General features: G+C 40.3%; 2 protein-coding genes across 2 annotated transcripts; one reads left to right on the forward strand and one right to left on the reverse strand.

Annotated features, from left to right (window-relative positions):
- The first annotated feature begins 547 nt into the window (after positions 1-547).
- Positions 548-12025, forward strand: kl (klotho). The gene is made up of 13 exons (XM_042499234.1): positions 548-1386; positions 2308-2738; positions 2823-2902; positions 3035-3197; positions 3401-3506; positions 4788-4937; positions 5427-5662; positions 6495-6690; positions 7054-7232; positions 8155-8262; positions 8472-8577; positions 9716-9842; positions 11197-12025. Exons 1-13 carry the CDS (start codon positions 670-672, stop codon positions 11529-11531), a joined length of 2934 nt encoding a protein of 977 aa, XP_042355168.1. The 5' UTR covers positions 548-669; the 3' UTR covers positions 11532-12025.
- A 161-nt stretch (positions 12026-12186) lies between these two features.
- Positions 12187-16637, reverse strand: rfc3 (replication factor C (activator 1) 3). The gene is made up of 9 exons (XM_042499235.1): positions 16413-16637; positions 15564-15701; positions 15347-15414; positions 14740-14837; positions 14395-14576; positions 14164-14300; positions 13979-14077; positions 13829-13898; positions 12187-13718 (listed from the first exon to the last, which is right to left on the reverse strand). Exons 1-9 carry the CDS (start codon positions 16497-16499, stop codon positions 13527-13529), a joined length of 1071 nt encoding a protein of 356 aa, XP_042355169.1. The 5' UTR covers positions 16500-16637; the 3' UTR covers positions 12187-13526.
- Positions 16638-19078: the final 2441 nt, after the last annotated feature.

The following is a 19078-nucleotide window of genomic DNA, read 5'->3' on the forward strand; positions in this document are numbered from 1 at the left end:
CACACACACACACACACACAGAATCCAAAAGCCTAACAGCGCTTCAGTTATTTATGCAGGTGATGGCCAGCACTAAAAGGCCTGAAAAAAAAAAAAAAAAAAAAAAAAAAAAAAAAAAAAAAAAAAGGACCCATGGTGAAGTGGGGTCCCTTGTTTCTCCTGTTTGCTTCCCCCCCCCCCCCCCCCCCCTCTCATTATATGAAGTTATGAGATTATCTGCCAGCTGAAGATGTATGATAATGGTGCTGTTACTGAGATCACATTCAGGCTTTTGCACCTGGGTCACACTCCTGGCCTGTGCGCAAATTCAAGTAGAAATGCTCATTTTGAAGACAAAGCACCACTGAGGTCGCACTTAAACAGACTTAAAAAAGCAGGATTTACTTTGAGATGAACGCTCCTTATTTGTATCCCTTTGGTTACAGCTTAATGTGCCCCTGCTTTACAACCGATTGGTCGTTTGGGGCTCTTATGTTGTGCCTGGAGACCTTCGTGCGTCAGGTGCTTTGGCTAATAATTGATAGATTTGTAGAGGCGGCGTGTGGTGGGTTCACAGCTGGCTGGCTGCACTCCACAGCCCGCTGTTTTAGTCACTGACAGTCTCCAAGTGTGGTTAAATGTCGATTAGAGTGAAAAACTGGACATCAGAAGCCACTTCTGACCTGTACCATGAGTGCTCTGCGCGCCCTTGTAACATTTCTCGCCTTCGCCTCTGCCAACGCAAAGCCCAACGCTGGTTTGAAAACGTGGGGACGCTTCAATAAACTGCCCTATCCAGGAGACGAGGCTTTCCTCTACGATACCTTCCCCAAAGACTTCATATGGGCGGTGGGCACGGCGGCGTACCAGGTGGAGGGCGCGTTCGAGAAGGACGGCAAGGGGCTCTCCATCTGGGACACTTTTACGCGCGGTGGGAACCGGATGGCCACAGGGGACGTCGGCAGCGACAGCTATCACAACACCTACGCGGACATCAGAGCCATCAGACAGCTCGGGGTTAGCCACTACAGGTTCTCCCTGTCCTGGTCCAGGATATTTCCCAACGGCACCCGCGGGAGTTACAACGAAATCGGCACCAACTACTACCGGACCCTCATCAAGAGGCTGAAGGAGATCCGCGTGCAGCCGGTGGTCACGCTCTACCACTGGGACCTGCCCGACCACCTCCAGCAGACTCTCGGCGGCTGGAGTAACCCGGAGATTGTGGGGATTTTCAAGGATTACGCTGATTTCTGTTTCCAGACTTTCGGGGATGATGTGAAGTTTTGGATCACCATTGATAACCCGTTTGTGGTGGCGCGGCACGGGTACGGAACCGGAGTGGTCGCTCCCGGGATAAAAAACGACCCTGATCTGCCGTTCCGGGTCGGACACAATCTCCTCAAAGTGAGTTCCGGGCAGAGAATTAACGGGATCAAAATAACTTTTTTGTTTTGTTTTGATTTGTTTTAACTGTTACATTTTAAATCTTTTATCGATATATGGTATTATCTTTAAAGTATTAAATGTCAAGTACTTATGCAGAATGTCCCTTTACTAAATGCATAACTATTGGACATTGTAGGTTTTTAATGAATAATCCACAATGATAATTGTGTAAGCAGCATTTAATTACTGTAGCAGATGGAGCAATCATGAACTACTTAGTAAGACTGATTTAAAAATTTTAAGCGGTTCTTCCTATAAGTGGTGCCCCCCCCAAAAAAGTAAATTTATTTGACTTTTTAAAAAAAAACAACAAAAAAAAAACATTATTTGCAAATTTGCACATGCTATACTAATGATATTCTTACATACTAATATTATAATATACTAATATTCTTATTGTTTATTATTCATGTCTGTTAGCTAAATTGTCTTTTTATGTTGAGCTCTCATTTGCTCTGGTTCTTGTTGGTCATAATATTTTTTTTTCTTTTTTTGTGGTAATGAGGGCGCTTGTCTAGTAAACAAGTGGAAAAGTTAAATGTTCCTCTGAATGTGTAAAAATAAATTTTCATCGAATTGAAATACTCTTGTAAAGTGCAAGTCTACTTGAGTATAGTAAGTATGCTTTACTTTTCTTTTGCTGAACTTTTTTCCCCACATTTTCAGTATTATTTATTAATCTTTTAATTTTGATTTCTATGTTTTTATTTTCGGCATTAACATTAATAAAATAAAGTTTGACCAATGGCTTTTTGTCATCTTGTCCTTCTCACCCCTGACCTTCTCTTTTCATCATTTCATACCTAACATCTTCAACTTCCTCTTCTTCTCCTGTCCCTTTGTCTGTCAATAATTGTCTGGTCTATCTTTCTCCTCCAGGCTCATGCAGCTGCATGGCATCTCTACAACCGCCACTACCGACCCCGTCAGCAGGGCAAGTTGTCCATGGCGCTGGCCTCTCACTGGATCAAACCCAGTCGCACCGGCCTGGAAAGCCTGCGAGAGTGCCAGTGCTCCCTGGACCACGTCCTGGGCTGGTTCGCCCGGCCTCTGTTCACAGACGGAGACTACCCTCCCTGCATGAAGGCCAGGCTGGGCTCACGGCTGCCCTCCTTCACCCCAGAGGAGAGGGAGCAGGTGAGGGGGACAGCCGACTTCTTCGCCCTCTCTCACGGAGCGGCCTTGAGCTTCCAGCTCATCAACGACAGCCTGAAGTTTGGGCAGCAGGAGAATCTGGACCTGAGGATGCTGCTCTACTGGGTCAACGCAGAGTACGACAAGCCGCCCATCTTTGTGGTGCAGAGTGGCTGGTAAGTTTGGACGTTGATGTGTCTGTGATGTTCTTTAGTTTGCTGTACTGTGGATCATCTTGTTCTCTCTGCTGCTCAACACAGGTACGTCCTCGGAAACACCAAGACCGAAGACCCAAAACACATGTACTACCTCAAGAGGTTCATCGCAGAGGCACTGAAATGTGAGTCATTTATTCACCACAAAATCTCTGATATGAGCATGAGCCATTTCACATGAAAATGATATCTCAGGTAAGAAAAAACTAGTGACTTGAATCTGGTCTGTGCGTCTGTCTGCGTGTGTTTCCACGCAGCAATCGTCATAGACGGAGTAAATGTGATTGGATACACAGCCTGGTCTCTGATAGATGGCTTTGAGTGGCACAGGGAATATGGGATACGACGGGGACTTTACTATGTTGACTTCAACACTCCTGACATGAAGAGGGAGCCAAAGACGTCCGCCGCCTTTTACAGGTACACGCTGTCATGTGACAAGTGCTGATTTCAACACAGGATGCACAATATTAAATTTGTGTCATGTATATCCCTTGGCATTTTTTTTTTTAAATTAAACTGTGCAGAGGATGACACATGCACTCATGCCTTACGACTAAAGAGATAGTTCTCTCTCTCAGCTCAGCTTTTCCTGAATTGATGATTATTCATTATTCCTTAAGAAACGTCATCCAGAGGAACGGTTTCCCAGAACTTCCAGAAAACAGACCAGCGCAGGGGGTTTTCCCGTGTGATTTTGCGTGGGGGGTGTCAGCCAACTCCATACAGGTATATGCATCTGTGTTCTCATTGTGTCTGTAGGTCCTTTAAAACTCCTAAAAGGTCTTTAAATAAAACTTTAGGCCTTGAAAGTTATTAAATAGTCTTGAATTAGCCACAAACATTTTAATCTTTGAATTTATTTTTGTCAAAATGAGTCAAACTCTTCTGTGTCAAAGTCCACATTTCTGATGTTACAAATCAGAACTTAACACTGTTTTATTTCTTTATACTTGCACCTATCTGTTTGCAAAATGTAAATTAACCTTACTCACTCTAATTAGGGGTGGGCGACATATCGAATATACTGTATTGCGGCTGGTTCCACTTGGGATATATACAATTATATCGCAAACATTGAGTATAAATTGTCAAATCATTTTTTTAAAGTCACCGCCAATTTATTCGAGTTTTTTGCAAGGCTTTATTCAACTTTAAAGTATGACAGACAGTAGATACTTGATTTAACTTTATTGTAACTGTAGTTAATTTTGTATTTTAGTAGTCTTGGCCTATTATGCATGTCCCCAAATAAAATTTAAGACTAAATCTTAAATTTGGTCCAACATTATTTTAAAAAGGTTTTTAAAAGTAAAAAAAATTTAAGTTGTGAGACACCATGGTTGTGTGTGTTTGTGTGTGTGTGCTGAGGATGATAGGAAGCAGTGTGTGTATTGTATGATTTGTCGTCGTGGAATGATGGGGGAGTTTTGGAGGGTGCCAAAGGGCTGAGGTCTGATAATAAATGAAACACAGGGAGGAAACTTCCTCAGAAATAGTGGAACCTGTGAAAACATTAACAGTGTATTAACTTTGGTTGAAGGAGTCAGTATAAACCTCGCTAATATTAAGTGAAGTGTGAAGTTTTGTTAACTCTGCAAAAAGCAAAAGACCAAATTTTAAAGTCCTATTATAGCATTTTTTTCCCCTCTGATTTAGTGTTGCAAGAAGGGAAATTATTAGCTGCATCTCCTCTCGTCCTTGTCTGAGCTACATCATGTTCATTACATTATTTTGAACTCACAGTTTTAATGGTGAAAGTCCAGCTCAGAAACAGCCATGACAATGAAGCCTCTCTTAATTATAAACCATGTGACCTCACAGCGTCTGCTAGCTGAGCTCAAAAGCACAGTTATAGAGTCACTCTATTTGGCTTTTATTTGCATTTGTGTGTATGTGGAAAACGCAGGGCGAGTGAGTACATGTTGATATTGGTGTGTGTGTGTGTGTGTGTGTGTGCGCGTGTGCGTGCGTGCGTGCGCGCGCGTGTGTGTGGGTCTTGTATCACAGGTGGAGACCACGCCCAGCCAGTTTGCAGACCCCAGTGTTTACTTGTGGAACATCTCCAACAACGGAGAGCTGATGAGGCTGGAGGGCCTCAGTGCGCCACCTTTACGCCGAAACACACACTGTGCTGATTACGCCACCATCCGTCAACAGGTACGTCCTCTTACCTGTAAAGCATTTATCATTTTAATGACTCTGTCTTCGTAGTAGAATCTTAATGTCCCTGGTGTTTTAGAACCAGTGTACAAAACTCTGGTTGACAGTGTTTTAACTTTTCTCTTACCTGTCGTGAACAATCACCTAAACTGTGCATCTAATAATAAACTCTTGGATTCTGTGAGTGGCAAACAAAATAGTTGTCAAGGCACAAAAGCTGTTCACAGAAAGGATGAGGAAGAAAGCGAAGAGTATCTTTGCAGACAGCTCCCACCCTCCCTTTAGCCAGTTTGAGCTCTTGAGTTCTGGGAGGTGTTTTTAAGTCCCGCTGGCTACTACAAATATATTCAACAAGTCCGTCATCCAAGTGCCATCAGTATTTGACACTCAACAAATAGCTTTTGTATTAATAATATACAGTTTTCAAAAGGTTTGCATGTGTAAAAGTAAAAGTTGTGCCATGTTTATCTTTCTTACGCCCTGTAGGTGGATGAAATCCGACAGGTGGGGGTGAACCATTTCCACTTCTCCCTCAACTGGTCCACTGTGGTGCCTACAGGGGATGTGGCTCATCCCAACACCACCCTGCTGGGCTACTACCGCTGCTTCACCCGTCAGCTGATGCAGGCCAACATCACTCCAGTGGTCACACTGTGGCACCACACACATCTGCGAAGCAGCCTGCCGGCGCCGTTGGATACCGCCAACAAGTGGCTGAACAGGTCAGAGGCAGCGATGAGTCTGGGGTTAGAGCTCTTTTACCCGCAGCAGGTTTTATAAGGGTTTTGATACCTGAGGGAGGAGTCTCTCTGTGTCATCGCTCTTCTTTAAAGGCCAGTTTCTCATTTGATTTGATTTTATTTTTTTTGGCATTTCAGCCTTTATTAGACAGGACAGATCAATAGCGTAAAAAAGGGGGAGAGAGAGGGAACGACATGCAGCAAAGGGCCTCGAGCGAGAGTCGAACCCGAGGCCACTGCCGCAAGGACACTGCCTTCATTCATGGGGCACCTGCTTTAGCCACCAACACCCCTATTTGAATTTAAATTTGAATTTACATGTAAGATTATTTACGCGAATGCTGAGCAGGTTTTATCACTGTTAGAGCTTGAAAATCTGTTCCAAACACTGAGCTAGTAAACATCCATCTCTATTGTGCAAGGTTTATTACTTTTTCTTATGATTTATAGACTGGTTTTATGTCAAAGTAAACATGTAACAATGTTCCCAGGAACAATCTGTCCTTGTTACAATCAACATGAAGCAGCTATCACTTGCTGCCATGGTATCATCTTCCCTTTTCCTGTAATAAAACGATATCACTAAACCAAGTGATCACAATATCTGAAATGTCTTTGATATGATCTGATGTAATGGCATTTTCATCTTTTACTGGAACAACATTCATTGTTAAATTTTAATAGATTATTCAATGGATATATCCTACAATTTATCTAGGATATTCACTGCCATTTATTTGTGGATGTGCTGTGTTTTGGAATACATGTGTGGGATATATTGTAAATAAATTTATTCATTTGACTCTTTTCTCAGAGAGACTCCGAAGGCGTTTGCAGAGTATGCCAGACTTTGTTACAGAGAGCTGGGCGCCTATGTGAAGATGTGGATCACCCTGAATGAGCCTAACGACGAGGTGGTGAGCTATCAGGAGGGTCATCAGATGCTGCGGGCGCACGCTCTGGCCTGGCACGCTTACGACCGTGAGTTCAGACACAAACAGGGAGGAAAGGTTAGTGGAGGAACTGGCTTATTGTATTTATCTGAATACTTTTATCATGGTATGTTGTTTTATTATATGTGTATATCGAAGCAGACAGCTTTTTGCCAGTGCAGTACATTGTCTGTGATTTGTGTGTAGGATTTGTTTTTTGTCTGTTTGCCCATGTTGCTGCTTGTGCTACTTCTGTTTACTCCTTTACTCTCTCTGATGCATTTCATGTAAAATACGCTTTCTTGTGCACAAGGACTTGACAACATTTCATAAACAGAAAATACAGTATGTGTAAAAGCTTTCATAATTTAGGTTGAGTTACTTCAGTCAGTTGGAAAATGTTGGATGATTACCTGTGCCACGTTCTGCGTTGTGTCTCAGGTGTCTCTGGTTCTGCACATGGAATGGGTGGAGCCGGCGTTTTTGCTCAGCCGTGAAGACGTGGAACCGGCTAAAAGGGTTTTAGACTTCCGCGTTGGCTGGTTTGCAGAGCCGATCTTTGGCAGTGGGGACTATCCTCTGGGAATGAGGAGCTGGCTGCGTCAGCTCAACTCACTTGAGTACAAATACTTCATTCATAATTTAATACAGTCACTTTTTAGCACTAGAATAAGCAATTCTGTTTAGGTCTTGTCCACATTTACAAAAATATATTCACAAATTTATCTTTTTCGATGCGTTTTGGCCTTTCGTCCACACACAAACTGTGCTTTAAGTCCTGAAAACAAATCTTGTACAAAACTCTGTCCAGGGGGAAGTTTTTCAGACACTCAGTTTTCCGTGTTGATGTGTTTGCAGGGAAAATGGAGTCTTTGAGTCATAATGTCAGAGTGTGCAACATTATCTCTTTTGTGTCTCAAATGAGGCGACATTTCACGCAAGGGAAGAGATGACCAAAACAGAGCTGGATCTAACCTGCTAACAGGACATTTTACATGTGTACACATGAATATACAATTGCTCTTTTAATGTCTCGAGGAACAGAGGCATCAGAATAAGCCACGGAGGTCACTGCTCCAGGTTGCACTTGATTGATAATAGGCTTCTGATTGGCCAACATCATCTTTGTGTGACTTTAGGGTTACAGTCATATCGCTGACAGAGATTTTTTTTAATAAAAACGCTTGTTTGGATGGGAATGTTTTTGAGAATGAAGAATAGGGAAACCCTATTTTCGAAAACAACCTTGTCTGTGTGGACTAGGCCTAAACATCACAGTTAAGAACAACATAATTTGGCCTCTGTAATTCAGTGTATTGATGTATTTGTGGTCGTAATAGGAGTGAAGGTTTGGATTTATACTGGGATTATTCAGATGTTTAATGTGATGGGTACAGAATAAGTATGTCAGAAAAAAGTATTAAGTATACACAATTAATACATATCTTTATTAAGGGAAAACCAAAGCTACCAATGTGTACTTCCTAAATACTTCTGTTATTTCATCTCCTGTATAAAATTCCATCTTTTCTGTGTCAACAGCCTGCCAGTGTTCAATGAGGAGGACAGACAGCTGGTTAAAGGGGCATATGACTTCTTTGCCATCAGTCACTTCAGTACCAAGTTGGTGACACATGCCAAGGAAGACTCGTAAGATAAAATCATTTCTTGCCTTTATTTTGATAGACATACAAACAGGAAACAAGGGGCAGTGAGATGAATATGAGTTTACATGATGTGTTCTGTTTCAACTCTCCCTTCTATAGTTTTGTAAGTTTAGTTGTCAAATAGTTTGGCCTGATGTAGTGATTCATCCAACATCATAGAGGCATCACATAATGAGACTGTTTTTTCTGCAGGTACACCTACACAGCCATGCTAGAGGTCCAACACATGATAGACACCACATGGATCATGTCCCCGCGGCCTGTTGTGCCCTGGGGCCTGAGAAAAGCCCTCAACTGGGTGAGACTGCTTTCTTGCACAGTTTTGTGAAGAATTAAACAGTTGGATGTTGAGCTAATTGAATATTTTTTTCCCTCTATACTAGAATCAGTAGTGGGCAAGTTGATAAATAGTAAAGGGAAGACGTAGGGGACAGATGGTTGATGTTTGATCTGAGACAAGTGGAGCAAACACATGAAGATTTACCCTGCTATGATAATCATCATCATTGCTGCACATATTTTAATTACTCTCCTCTCAAATATGCATTTAGCTATTTATTCTTTACTTGCATGTTTCAGTGAGCAGAATATGTAAATTGTCGGCACAAATCAGAATATTGACTTTTCAAAGATGTAGGGAGCAACTTATGTCAGGTTCTTAAACTTTTAAATGAACAGTTGTTGAAAATGATAGATTCTAGATATTTCAATGAGGGATGTAACTTGAAGAATTTATATCCAGGTTATTGTATTTTTTAATGAAAAAAAAATGTATCTGGGCTGGGTGATATGGAAAAAATGAAATAACACTATATTTTTGACCAAACACCTTAAACACCTATCAATATTGTGACAATACTGTAGGGTTGACTATTGGTGCTTTCACAAAATATTTACAGTTATATTTACAAGTTTTTGATAAATAGTCATCAGTAATGTGGATATGATGACTAAGTGGGTAAAGGCAAACAATAGAATAGAGAAAGTAGTCTGGTGAGGTCAGAAAGTTGCATAATTTTACTGTCTGCAGCCTTTTAAACCAGGAAAGGACAACACTTATGATATTACAATATCCAAAATCTAAGATGATATATGGTCTTATTTTACAATGTGTATGCCCTGCCCTAATAAGTATTGTGTTAGTTTTTAAAAAATGTTTAAGCATTTGTGAAGAACATTCTCAAAATTTCGGTGCGCAAGTGGCTTGTTCATTGTATTTTAGCTTGTTGCCTGAAAAACAGTATTTGGCTGAGCAGGTCTCGACTCACAGCCTTTGCACTTATGATTTAGTACTTTAGGTTCCTCAAATGCTGCTTGAAGTGTTTTCATATTAAGTGGATAAAAACTCTCAAGTTAGTTATTGTTTCAATGTGAAAAACTTTGATAAAAGACCCTGAACAGAGATATAATCTGACGCTGCTCTCCTGCTGTGGAAGGTGAGGGAGCACTACTGTGACGTCCCGGTCTATGTGATGGCCAACGGGGTCCAGGAAGACCCAGCCCGCTTCAAAGACAGCCTGAGAGTCTACTACCTGTACAACTACATCAATGAGGCGCTGAAAGGTGAGAAGAGAAATACACATCTTGCTGTTGAGATTTTTTAGGATTATTATGCACTTGAGAACTGCAAATTGTCATCAGTGCATTTGTGTACTGAGTGATCAATCCCTCAGAGATAAATGAAACTTTTCCCCTCACTGGCCTCTGTAGCACTTAATTATTAGACAGGTATTTGGGTCACTGACCCATGAAAAGTCAGCTGACTCAGAGCACACTCACAAAAATATCAACACTCCACGCTTGAACTGTGGAGTTGAGGTTACTCGTTATCTAGTCACCCGACCTTGTAAAGTTTATTGGATTGCATTCAGTAAAGGCCAGGCTGCAACTTGGAAACTTTGCAGTATCATGCTGTGATGTGTTGTCATATTGTATGTTGTAGTGTGCTCTGTCACCACCAGGGGACAACCACCCACAGAAAACAGTTTGTTTACACTAAGATAAGTCAACCATGACATACTATTAGAGGAAATGATTCATCTGTATGTTGAAAGCTTTATGAAACTTTTGATTTGAGCTTTGAAACTTCTCGTAGTTGCGACCTAGTAAATCAAATATATGACTTTGTGTACCATATTTCTGAGGCATTTTCCATTAACAGCAATGTCTGAAAATCATGCTAAATTCTTTAAAAAAAAAAAAAGATTTAGATATAGAGTGTGCAATAAACAAAAGCCCCGATGATATGCTCCTTATTTAAATTTTAAGAGTGCTAGTAATTATCATAGGCACTTTCAACAGCTGCAAACAATTACAACTTTTGTGGAGATTTTTAATTTATAGAGGCTCTATACTCTATGTAAACGTTTAGTTGCTTTATTTCAACCATGAGCAGGTTATGAGACAATGGGCCCCTGGGCAAATATATGCAAAATGCACCACCACTTCTCCCATATAGGAGAAAGACTGTCATTATGCATATTTATGTATTTTTGTGTCTCTGTGTGACACAAATACATGTGCTGCTCTGTTGTTATTTCTTTGTCTACCTGCCCAGGGACAACATATGCTAATATTCTGCTTGCTAACACTGGTGCAATTACTATTAATTGTGCGCTGTCCTGCAAAAATAAATAATAAAATAAAATCTTATAACACAATAAAATGTAAGCAGATATTAGTTATTTTTTAAATATTAATGCAGTTAAAATATTAAATATGTCTTCATAGGAGAAGTTAAAACTGTTAAAATAGTGCATTACAATCATCTTGCTTCATATATAATTTATAGTTTATATGCTATCTATGAATGATAAATAGGAAGGAAAGTGTTTTTTCTGTCACACACTCAACTGCACATGCAAACAACTAAAAATGAATCTGGAGTCCCTCATGCTGTTGTCTTTCCTCTCCTTAGCGTACACTCTGGACGGTGTAAACCTAAAGGGTTACTTTGCTTACGCCCTGAACGACCAGAGAGACCCGGAGTTTGGTTTGTACGGCCACGTCCACGAAGAGGTCATCGTAAAGGCGTCTCTCTCAAACTATCGTAACATCATCCAGCACAACGGCTTCCCCATTCAGGGAGCTGCACCCCAGCAGTGTCCCAGCATGCCTCAGCCCTGCCTCAGCTGCCACGTGCTGGTCAAGAGGCCTGTGGTGGGCTTCTTGACTCTGGTAGGTTCAGGGGTGCTGATCACTCTGGGCCTCATTATCTACTATACAGCCAAGAGACACAATGAGTGTTACTGATGATTGTGACTGCAGGATTTTTGTCCCCTTTTATAAATGACAAGGGGAAAAAAGAGCTTTTTGGGCCTCATTTACCAAGAATTTTAGATTATTATTATTCTTTTAATTTGTTCTTGAGCATAGGTCCTAAAACAAGTTTGTCATATTCATGACATTTTCATAAACTGCAGAACTGTTAACACCTGTGTTCTTATAATGATGAATTACCCCACCCTGGTAAGTTAATGTGCATGCCAGTTGATCCTAATTAGCAAAGGTACCCACAAAAGGGCGTAAGACTGCAGGGCAGTGTGCTAACGCAAAAATGTGAAAATAATATTGAGAGAATTAGGTCAAGAATGCCTGATTGACAGTCTAAAGAGGGTGGAGTACCAGACTCCAAACATATTAAAAAACACTTAAATAGTGCTGAAGTGGTTTGCGGGAGTGAATGCCAAATGAGCTGTCATGTTTATGAGTGTCAGTAGGGATATAAAATAACATCTAAAGATGCATGGGATGATATTGCTCGTTCGGTGGATGCTGTATCCAGGGAAGGCTGGTAAAGTAAAAAAAAAAAGAAAAAAAAAAAAAAGATTTGCAACATCTTGCAGCTGCATTGTGCGAGTGGTGCAGGAATTAACTTACTTCGCGTCTATAAATACTCTGATCAATCGCTTATTTTTAGATGACATGGTTCCCAATTAATATAATCAATGTGACCTGTAGTTATAGTATAATATATTTAATTTATTTAAAAAGACCACAGTGCTTTGTAAAATAATGAAAATCATTGCTAAAACTATAAATAATTTAAATCCTGTTAATTGTATAACTAGATTTGAGTCAAAAACAATAGCCGATTATTTTGTGCGAACATGTTAGTTCTGTTGTTACCTGGAAACAATTCCTAAAAAACAATGTGGGTTTTAAAGTGTTATAAGTATTAATTTCTTCTCAAGAATGTTTGGTGAATGAGACCCAATGTTGAGCAGTGTAGAGTTCAGCCACAATTTTACGTTACAACCTTAAATTATAATACTTACTTATTATTTTAGGTGTTACAACTGTTATTAAATGTTATGCAAAGTTGGTGTAAAGTTGTTACAAAACCTGTAAGGCACCAAGCTTCATTAGTTCCACAATCACAATATGCCGTTCGGAAAGTCAAGGATCACCCATCAGGCATTTCCATTTTTTTGATTCCTCTTGCACTCTAGCAAAAACGTTTCCATAAAATTCAATAAGAAGTTAAATCTCTGGATAGTACAATTAACAGATGAAATTATAGGTTTGTACCCGCCTTAATGGGTTGTGTGTCCATTAATGCGTTATATACACTCGTTTGTGCAGTTTTGTAAAATAATGATTGTGTTCTTAGTACTCAACAATACATTTGCCAAAAGGTGTATTAGATCTCAGAATTACAAAGACACTTGCAATGTTGCTGGTTCAATTCAGCCTGGAAAGTTGAAATTGCATGAATCCGTCTCACCCTCTCCTCATGTTTCCAGTCTGTCTCAATCACTGGAATCTTTAACCAACATCAGACAGCATCGTAGGCTGCGTCAAGTACCCAACATAAATATTGATCAGTGATAAGGAATGTGTTAATCCATATTTGGTCAAATCCACAGAGCAACACCAGATTGTTAACATGTAAACAAAGAAATTTATTGTCATGCTTTGATGCAGATTTTTAGGAAAACTTTACTTGTCATTGCCACTACTATTTGGGTTATTTTACAAAACTTCGGCAACAGTTCGAGGTGGTGAACAATTTGTGTACAATGCTGATGTTTAGGTTAACAATCCATGGCATAAAGCCCCAAACTAGACTATCAAGAATCAATCTGAGCTGATTTATGTCAATGCCATGGCTATGCTTTACAGAATACAAACGTAAATCTGTATCAAGTCCAGTCAAAGTCTTGTTGAGGCTTTAGAGCAAGATGTCAGGAATTCAACAATGGCTGTAGAACTCCTGTCGAGAAAAGTATTTAAGTCCATTCAGATTCAAAACATCATGGCATCCAGACCGTCTTCCATGAACTTCTTGTAGATGGCCATGAACTTGGCAGTGAAGGCCTCCAGGTGGTAGATAGCTTTGTTGCCCAGCTGCAGTCTGTGTTCGTAATAAGCTGCCATGTGAGCCACCTCTGTCTTCAGCTGACCATCGCAGTTATTTAACAGCTCTGTTACCAGACCCTGTTGGAGGATTGGACAAGCACAGTTAATACCTTAAAGGTTAATGACCTTACACATCTCTGCAAACTGTTTAAACACTTAATTGGGAGAGGAGGTGCAGTAACTAGTACCTTCATAATGACGTCAGGAGGGATGCAGTGAGTCAGCAGCTCGTACAGCCGGGCTCGAACCTCCAACAACCTGGAACAGACGCAGAGATTCAGCATGAAAATATCCCCACAAGTCTGTTAAACTAAACCTCTCCTCTTCCTCTTTCTTACCTCTGAGGGCTCTGCTGGCTGACGATGGCATTAGCTGTTTCTCTGAGGTAGACCTCCCAGTCCGTCTCCGGGACGTCTTGGTCTGCCGAGAATGGATACCTGGGAAAGATTATTTTATTTATAGTCCATGCTAATCCACGGTTAATGCAGTGGAGGACTGATTTGGACATTTTTTTACAACTTACTGCTGCACTCTACAGGCCTCACACATCAAAAGCGCTTTGCGGAGGTTGCGACCAGACTTCTCGCTGATTTGCTTAGCCAGCTCAGGTGGAAGGAGCAGACCCTCTTTTTTACAGATTGACGTCAGAACATTGCAGACCTGGCAGACATGAAAATCAAAAGGTAAAAAGATTGACTTAACTTATGAAACATGTTTTAGGTAATGATTACTAACCACGTCATCTCCATCTTACCTCTTCTGTGCTCGGCAGAGGAACTCTGATAGCCAGACAACGGCTCTGAATGGGCCCAATGACTTTGGACGTGGAGGTAGAGCAGAGGATGAGGCGGCAGGTGGACATGTACTTTTCCATAGTCCGGCGCAAAGCATGCTGGGCATCCTTCGTGAGTCTGTCCACCTCCGTTAGTAACACCACTGAGAACAAAAGTGTTTAATCACTACAACAGTGACTGTATTATGGCGTCACAGAGGCAGAGGGTAGCATCAGGGAAAGCTGATCCTCTGATTTTTAAGACCATTCCAAAACACAAACTAACATTTAGCTTATAATGTCACAAAGACTGTGTGTATCTCTAACCTTTGAAGTCTCTCTGGGTGCTTGATTGGATCTGCTGAGACTGAGCCACAGTTTTTATCAGCTCTTGGATCACCACACGGTCCTGGTTGCCAGCATCACTGTAAGACACAGAACAGAAACGCTTCAGTCCAACTGCAATTAAGTTTCATTTCTGTCTGCTATAGCATGCATATCTGCCCTGTGAATCATTTGCCCTGTGTCTCTCTTTGAGAAGGAAAAATAGAGAAACCAAAAGGGAGAAATTTATTTTATGTTTTATAGTTGCTGCTTAAATTTGACAGATACAGCCAATCAAATCTTGCATTAAGCTGTGTTGTATCGTAGGCTCAGCAGACAGTCACACTGAGCCAGACAGCAAAAACACAGGAGCCACAAATCTGAACAACCTGCTGTATTTAAATTTGCAGGACAGATAGCCAATTACAAATCAGCTGTAGCGACCTGTTAATAAATCTTAATCTGCAAAGCAATCAACAACTACAGCTGTAACACACATGCAAAAATAACAATTTTCAGTGAAATTAAGTTGAATACTTAAGTGCAAGTACCTCCAAACTGTGATTAAGTACAGTAAATATACTTAATTACTTGTTTATCATTAACCTACCTTGGGTTGACTTCCAAGTGGTAGTTACTGGCTATTGTGTTAATCTCAATTTTCTTCTTTGAGGGAGCCTGCAGACAAAAAAACAGCCTTCAAAGTTAGCCTTCATCAGACAATTTGGTCATGAACGCATGAAGACTGCGGGGGGTGATGTGTGGAGAAGCTGCATGTCAGTGGTGTTAGTACAGGCAGTGAGTTATGGCATGATTTCCCGTCTCACCACGATGGTCTGGTGCTCTATGCGGAGCTTCTCCACTCCAGCTCCATACAGCTCCCTCAGCAGACACATGATGCGGGTCTTCTTCCCCGCACCTGATGGACCGTACACCAGCAGGTGAGGGAAGTCCCCACATTGTACCTGAAACAAACATTTACAAGGAAGAAGGTTGTGATTTTCATAAATAGCTTTGCTTCCACTTTCCTGGACTATCCAGTTACTCGCACTAAGTGCCATTCAAGACAGATTTGTTGTTAACAAGTGTTGCATGTTAAACCTTTGACTTGCACCACATTTAATAAAGCTCATAGTGTTGTACGCTCTCAATTATATGTTATTTATGCCAATAAGCAACGTTATATTAATTAGGGTTCGACCAATATTTGTTTTTCAGGGCAGATATCCATACCAATTATTAGTAACTAATGAATATTTGGAACCTTAATACATTAACAATTTAGTTGAAAATCCCTAAAACAAAATGCCAATACAGATAATTTGCAAAATGCCAAATATCAGCCCCAATAATTGGCCGGGCCGACAATCTGTCGACTCCTAATATTAAAGCAAACATTTCAAGAGTCATTGTGAGATGAATCTACGTTAACGACGTTACCCCAAAACAACTTTAACATGTAGGACAATGCTATCATAAACAAGCCAGTTAAACTCAAGTTGCTCTCCAAATTATATATACACGTACATGACCGTGTTAACGATGCTCACGTAGTGTTATTTATCTAGTTTAAGTATATTAAAGTGTTCGATATCAGCCTTAATGTAGCTATTGAGTATGATGCTAATGCTAACGTAGCGTAATTACACAGATAGCATTCAGGTTGTTCCTCCTACCAGGTTTTTCAGCTGAGTCGCTTGTTCTTTATGATAATCGAGTTTTCCGAGGGAAGTCGGTCGATATTTGTCCACCCACAAACTCATCGCGGTATGAATTTAGTAACTTTTACAGTCCGTGTTGACAGCAGACAGCCTGTTGTTAATGTTAGTGTTTCTCCCGCGAAATAGGATTCAGACGCAACCCGCGCTATGCTACTTCCTGTTGTGCTACGGAGAGCCGAATGGTTCAAAATTACTGCAGGCGAGTGGTAAATCACTTTGTCATCGTGGAAACCACAAAACTGTAAGTACTGGATTTGGGAAAGTGTCTTGTCCATTTTAAGTAACACCAGAGAGGGCAGTCCGTCTTGTCATAACGACACGCTCTCAATAACTACATTTTGACAGAATTATGGGTCATGAAGTTGTGGTTTTATGCAACAGTTTTAGTTAGTAACATAATTGTGCAGTGCACGTGTCATGTCAGATGAACGGCAACAATTTATCCATGAAATCCCCAGAGACACAGTCAACATGTTTTACAGTGGTGGAAGAAATACTCAGATTATGACTTCAAAATGCTACGAAGGTAAAACTCCAGGAGTACTATCAGCAAAATGTAGCCTACTGAAAATATGAAAAGCACAATATTGTGTATTAAAAGTAGCCTGTAGTCGATTATCATGCAGAATTGCTCCTTTTGCAGTTTAAATTATAATAGAATGTATAGTTATGTTTTTTATATCTCTAATGAACACATGTAAGAGTATTTTAATTTTGATCCTCATCAATTATAACATCATATCACCTGTTTTTTTCAGTGTGAAAAGTCAAGAGTAGCTAGTGTCAAAAAAATGAAATGGGCCCCTGTGCACCAGGGAGCTGGTGGTTTTGCTGTCTTTGAAGTTGTTATTCATCAGTTTTTTTGGTTTTGTGTGTCTTTGTGGAAATTTTGTGTCTTCTTTTGATTGTTTTAGTAGTTTTGTGTCCCTTAGTAGTCATTCTGCGTCTCCTTTTGGTTGTTTTGCATAGTTTTGTAGTCGCTTGGGTCTCTTTGAGGTCATTTTGTGTCTTGCTGAGGTAGTTTGGTGTCTTACTGAGGTAATTTTTTGTTACTTTATGGTATTTTTGTGTGTTTGGGGTAATTTTATGTCTTCATTGGTCATCTCGTGTCTCTCTGTGGTGTGTTTTGCCTGTTTCCATACTTATTTTGGCATCTTTCTGGTATTTTTGTGTTCCTTTTTTGGTCACATTGAGTCACTTCCTTGTTATGTGTTAATTTAAGTGACATTTTGCATTCAGTTGTCCATCCATGGTTAAAAGTAAAATATTTCCCTCTGAAATGTGGTGAGGAATATAAAGTATAAATTGTACTTTCCACCTCTGATCTTTTGTGATGATATGTGCTTCTCCAGAAGTCCACAAGAGTTGATCTCCAGTTGTGTCACTCTTGCATGATTTTTTTTTTTTATCATGTTGATGGTTTAGTAGAGATTAGTGTGTATACTGACAGCCCAGACAAGATGTGTCTTGTTGGGAGGGATGAAGGGTTAATAGGAACCCAGCAGCTAAATTTCTCCTCAGGGTCCATTTAATTTGGCCTATCCTGTATAGAATTGAAAGGAAAGCATATTTTCTTTGGTGCAGCATATTTGTAGACATTTACAGTGGAGACAGTAAATCTTCATTGATACCACGAGGAATGTGAGACAGTTAATCTCATGCACCCAAAACAGAAGCTCACAATGTCACCATGTCATGCTGTAATGAACGTGAGCTGGTAGCTTTTGTAGGACTCTATGTGTTTGGTTTGTACTGGGGTCTCATTAAATGCCCTTATTCTTTGATCATCATCTGTACAACCTGTTTATTTATCATGCAGCAGGGCATGCAAAAATATATATAGTTTATCTTTTTAATCTTTACACATGATCCATTAATTGTATTTTTCCTCCTCCACCAAGCAAGGAAGTGGAGATTTAATGCCATGTGTTCTGTCGTGCAGTGATAGAGTTTGAAAGCACATTTTTCTTTGCTTATCTGACTTCATGCAAGTCAGTGTTTGTTATCAAAATAGGTTTTGTTGTCTTTCATATTTTACACGGTATCTACAGTATGCACTATCAAGATTACGCCTTACATAATTCAGTGTGGGCGTGTAAGTGTCCTTTTTCTGCAGCTAAGTCACAACATTTTAGTGGAACTGATTTATGGACTTCATAAGAACTCATTACCCTCCTCTTTCTTCTCTCTAATTTGTTTTAGTGTGTGTTTATACTGAGTCTACCTGTCAAATCTCACCTGGCCTTCATTTCTCTTCTTTATCTCTGCTCTGCTTTCCTGTAGCCTGACCCAGGTAACTATACCCTGTATGACAGGAATGTTATATATGGAGGAGCATGTTTCAGCAGGTTGGCGTAGCTTGTACTGAAATACATGTTTGAGTTAAATTAATTTGCGTCCATCAACCCAGCAATGTAGGACAGTGGAACATCTGGGACGGGTGGTGGAAGTTTATCAAGTTCCTTCATGTAAGGCGACATTCATTCATATTCATGTCACTTTGACTCATGAGTAAGTGTGTTCTAATAGATCATCTTGTGCTTATGCTGTAAGGCATCTAAGTCCGGCCCAGGGGCCAATGTGGCCCTTTGAAGTATTTTTTAACGGCAATCGGTTTATCT

Source organism: Plectropomus leopardus, chromosome 13 (genome assembly GCF_008729295.1).
Source record: "Plectropomus leopardus isolate mb chromosome 13, YSFRI_Pleo_2.0, whole genome shotgun sequence".
In the NCBI taxonomy this organism is placed as follows: Eukaryota; Metazoa; Chordata; class Actinopteri; order Perciformes; family Serranidae; genus Plectropomus; species Plectropomus leopardus.

What these genes read in the sequence shown, in the direction of transcription:
- kl (XM_042499234.1), top strand. Translation starts at nt 670, where the DNA reads ATGAGTGCTCTGCGCGCCCTTGTAACATTTCTCGCCTTCGCCTCTGCC. An exon ending in TTTGTGGTGCAGAGTGGCTG is followed by an intron (nt 2,739 to 2,822) that starts GTAAGTTTGGAC and finishes TGCTCAACACAG; the next exon opens with GTACGTCCTCGGAAACACCA. An exon ending in CGTCAGCTCAACTCACTTGA is followed by an intron (nt 7,233 to 8,154) that starts GTACAAATACTT and finishes CTGTGTCAACAG; the next exon opens with CCTGCCAGTGTTCAATGAGG.
- rfc3 (XM_042499235.1), bottom strand. Translation starts at nt 16,499, where the DNA reads ATGAGTTTGTGGGTGGACAAATATCGACCGACTTCCCTCGGAAAACTC. An exon ending in TAGAGCACCAGACCATCGTG is followed by an intron (nt 15,415 to 15,563) that starts GTGAGACGGGAA and finishes TTTTGTCTGCAG; the next exon opens with GCTCCCTCAAAGAAGAAAAT. An exon ending in AGCCAGCAGAGCCCTCAGAG is followed by an intron (nt 13,899 to 13,978) that starts GTAAGAAAGAGG and finishes CGTCTGTTCCAG; the next exon opens with GTTGTTGGAGGTTCGAGCCC.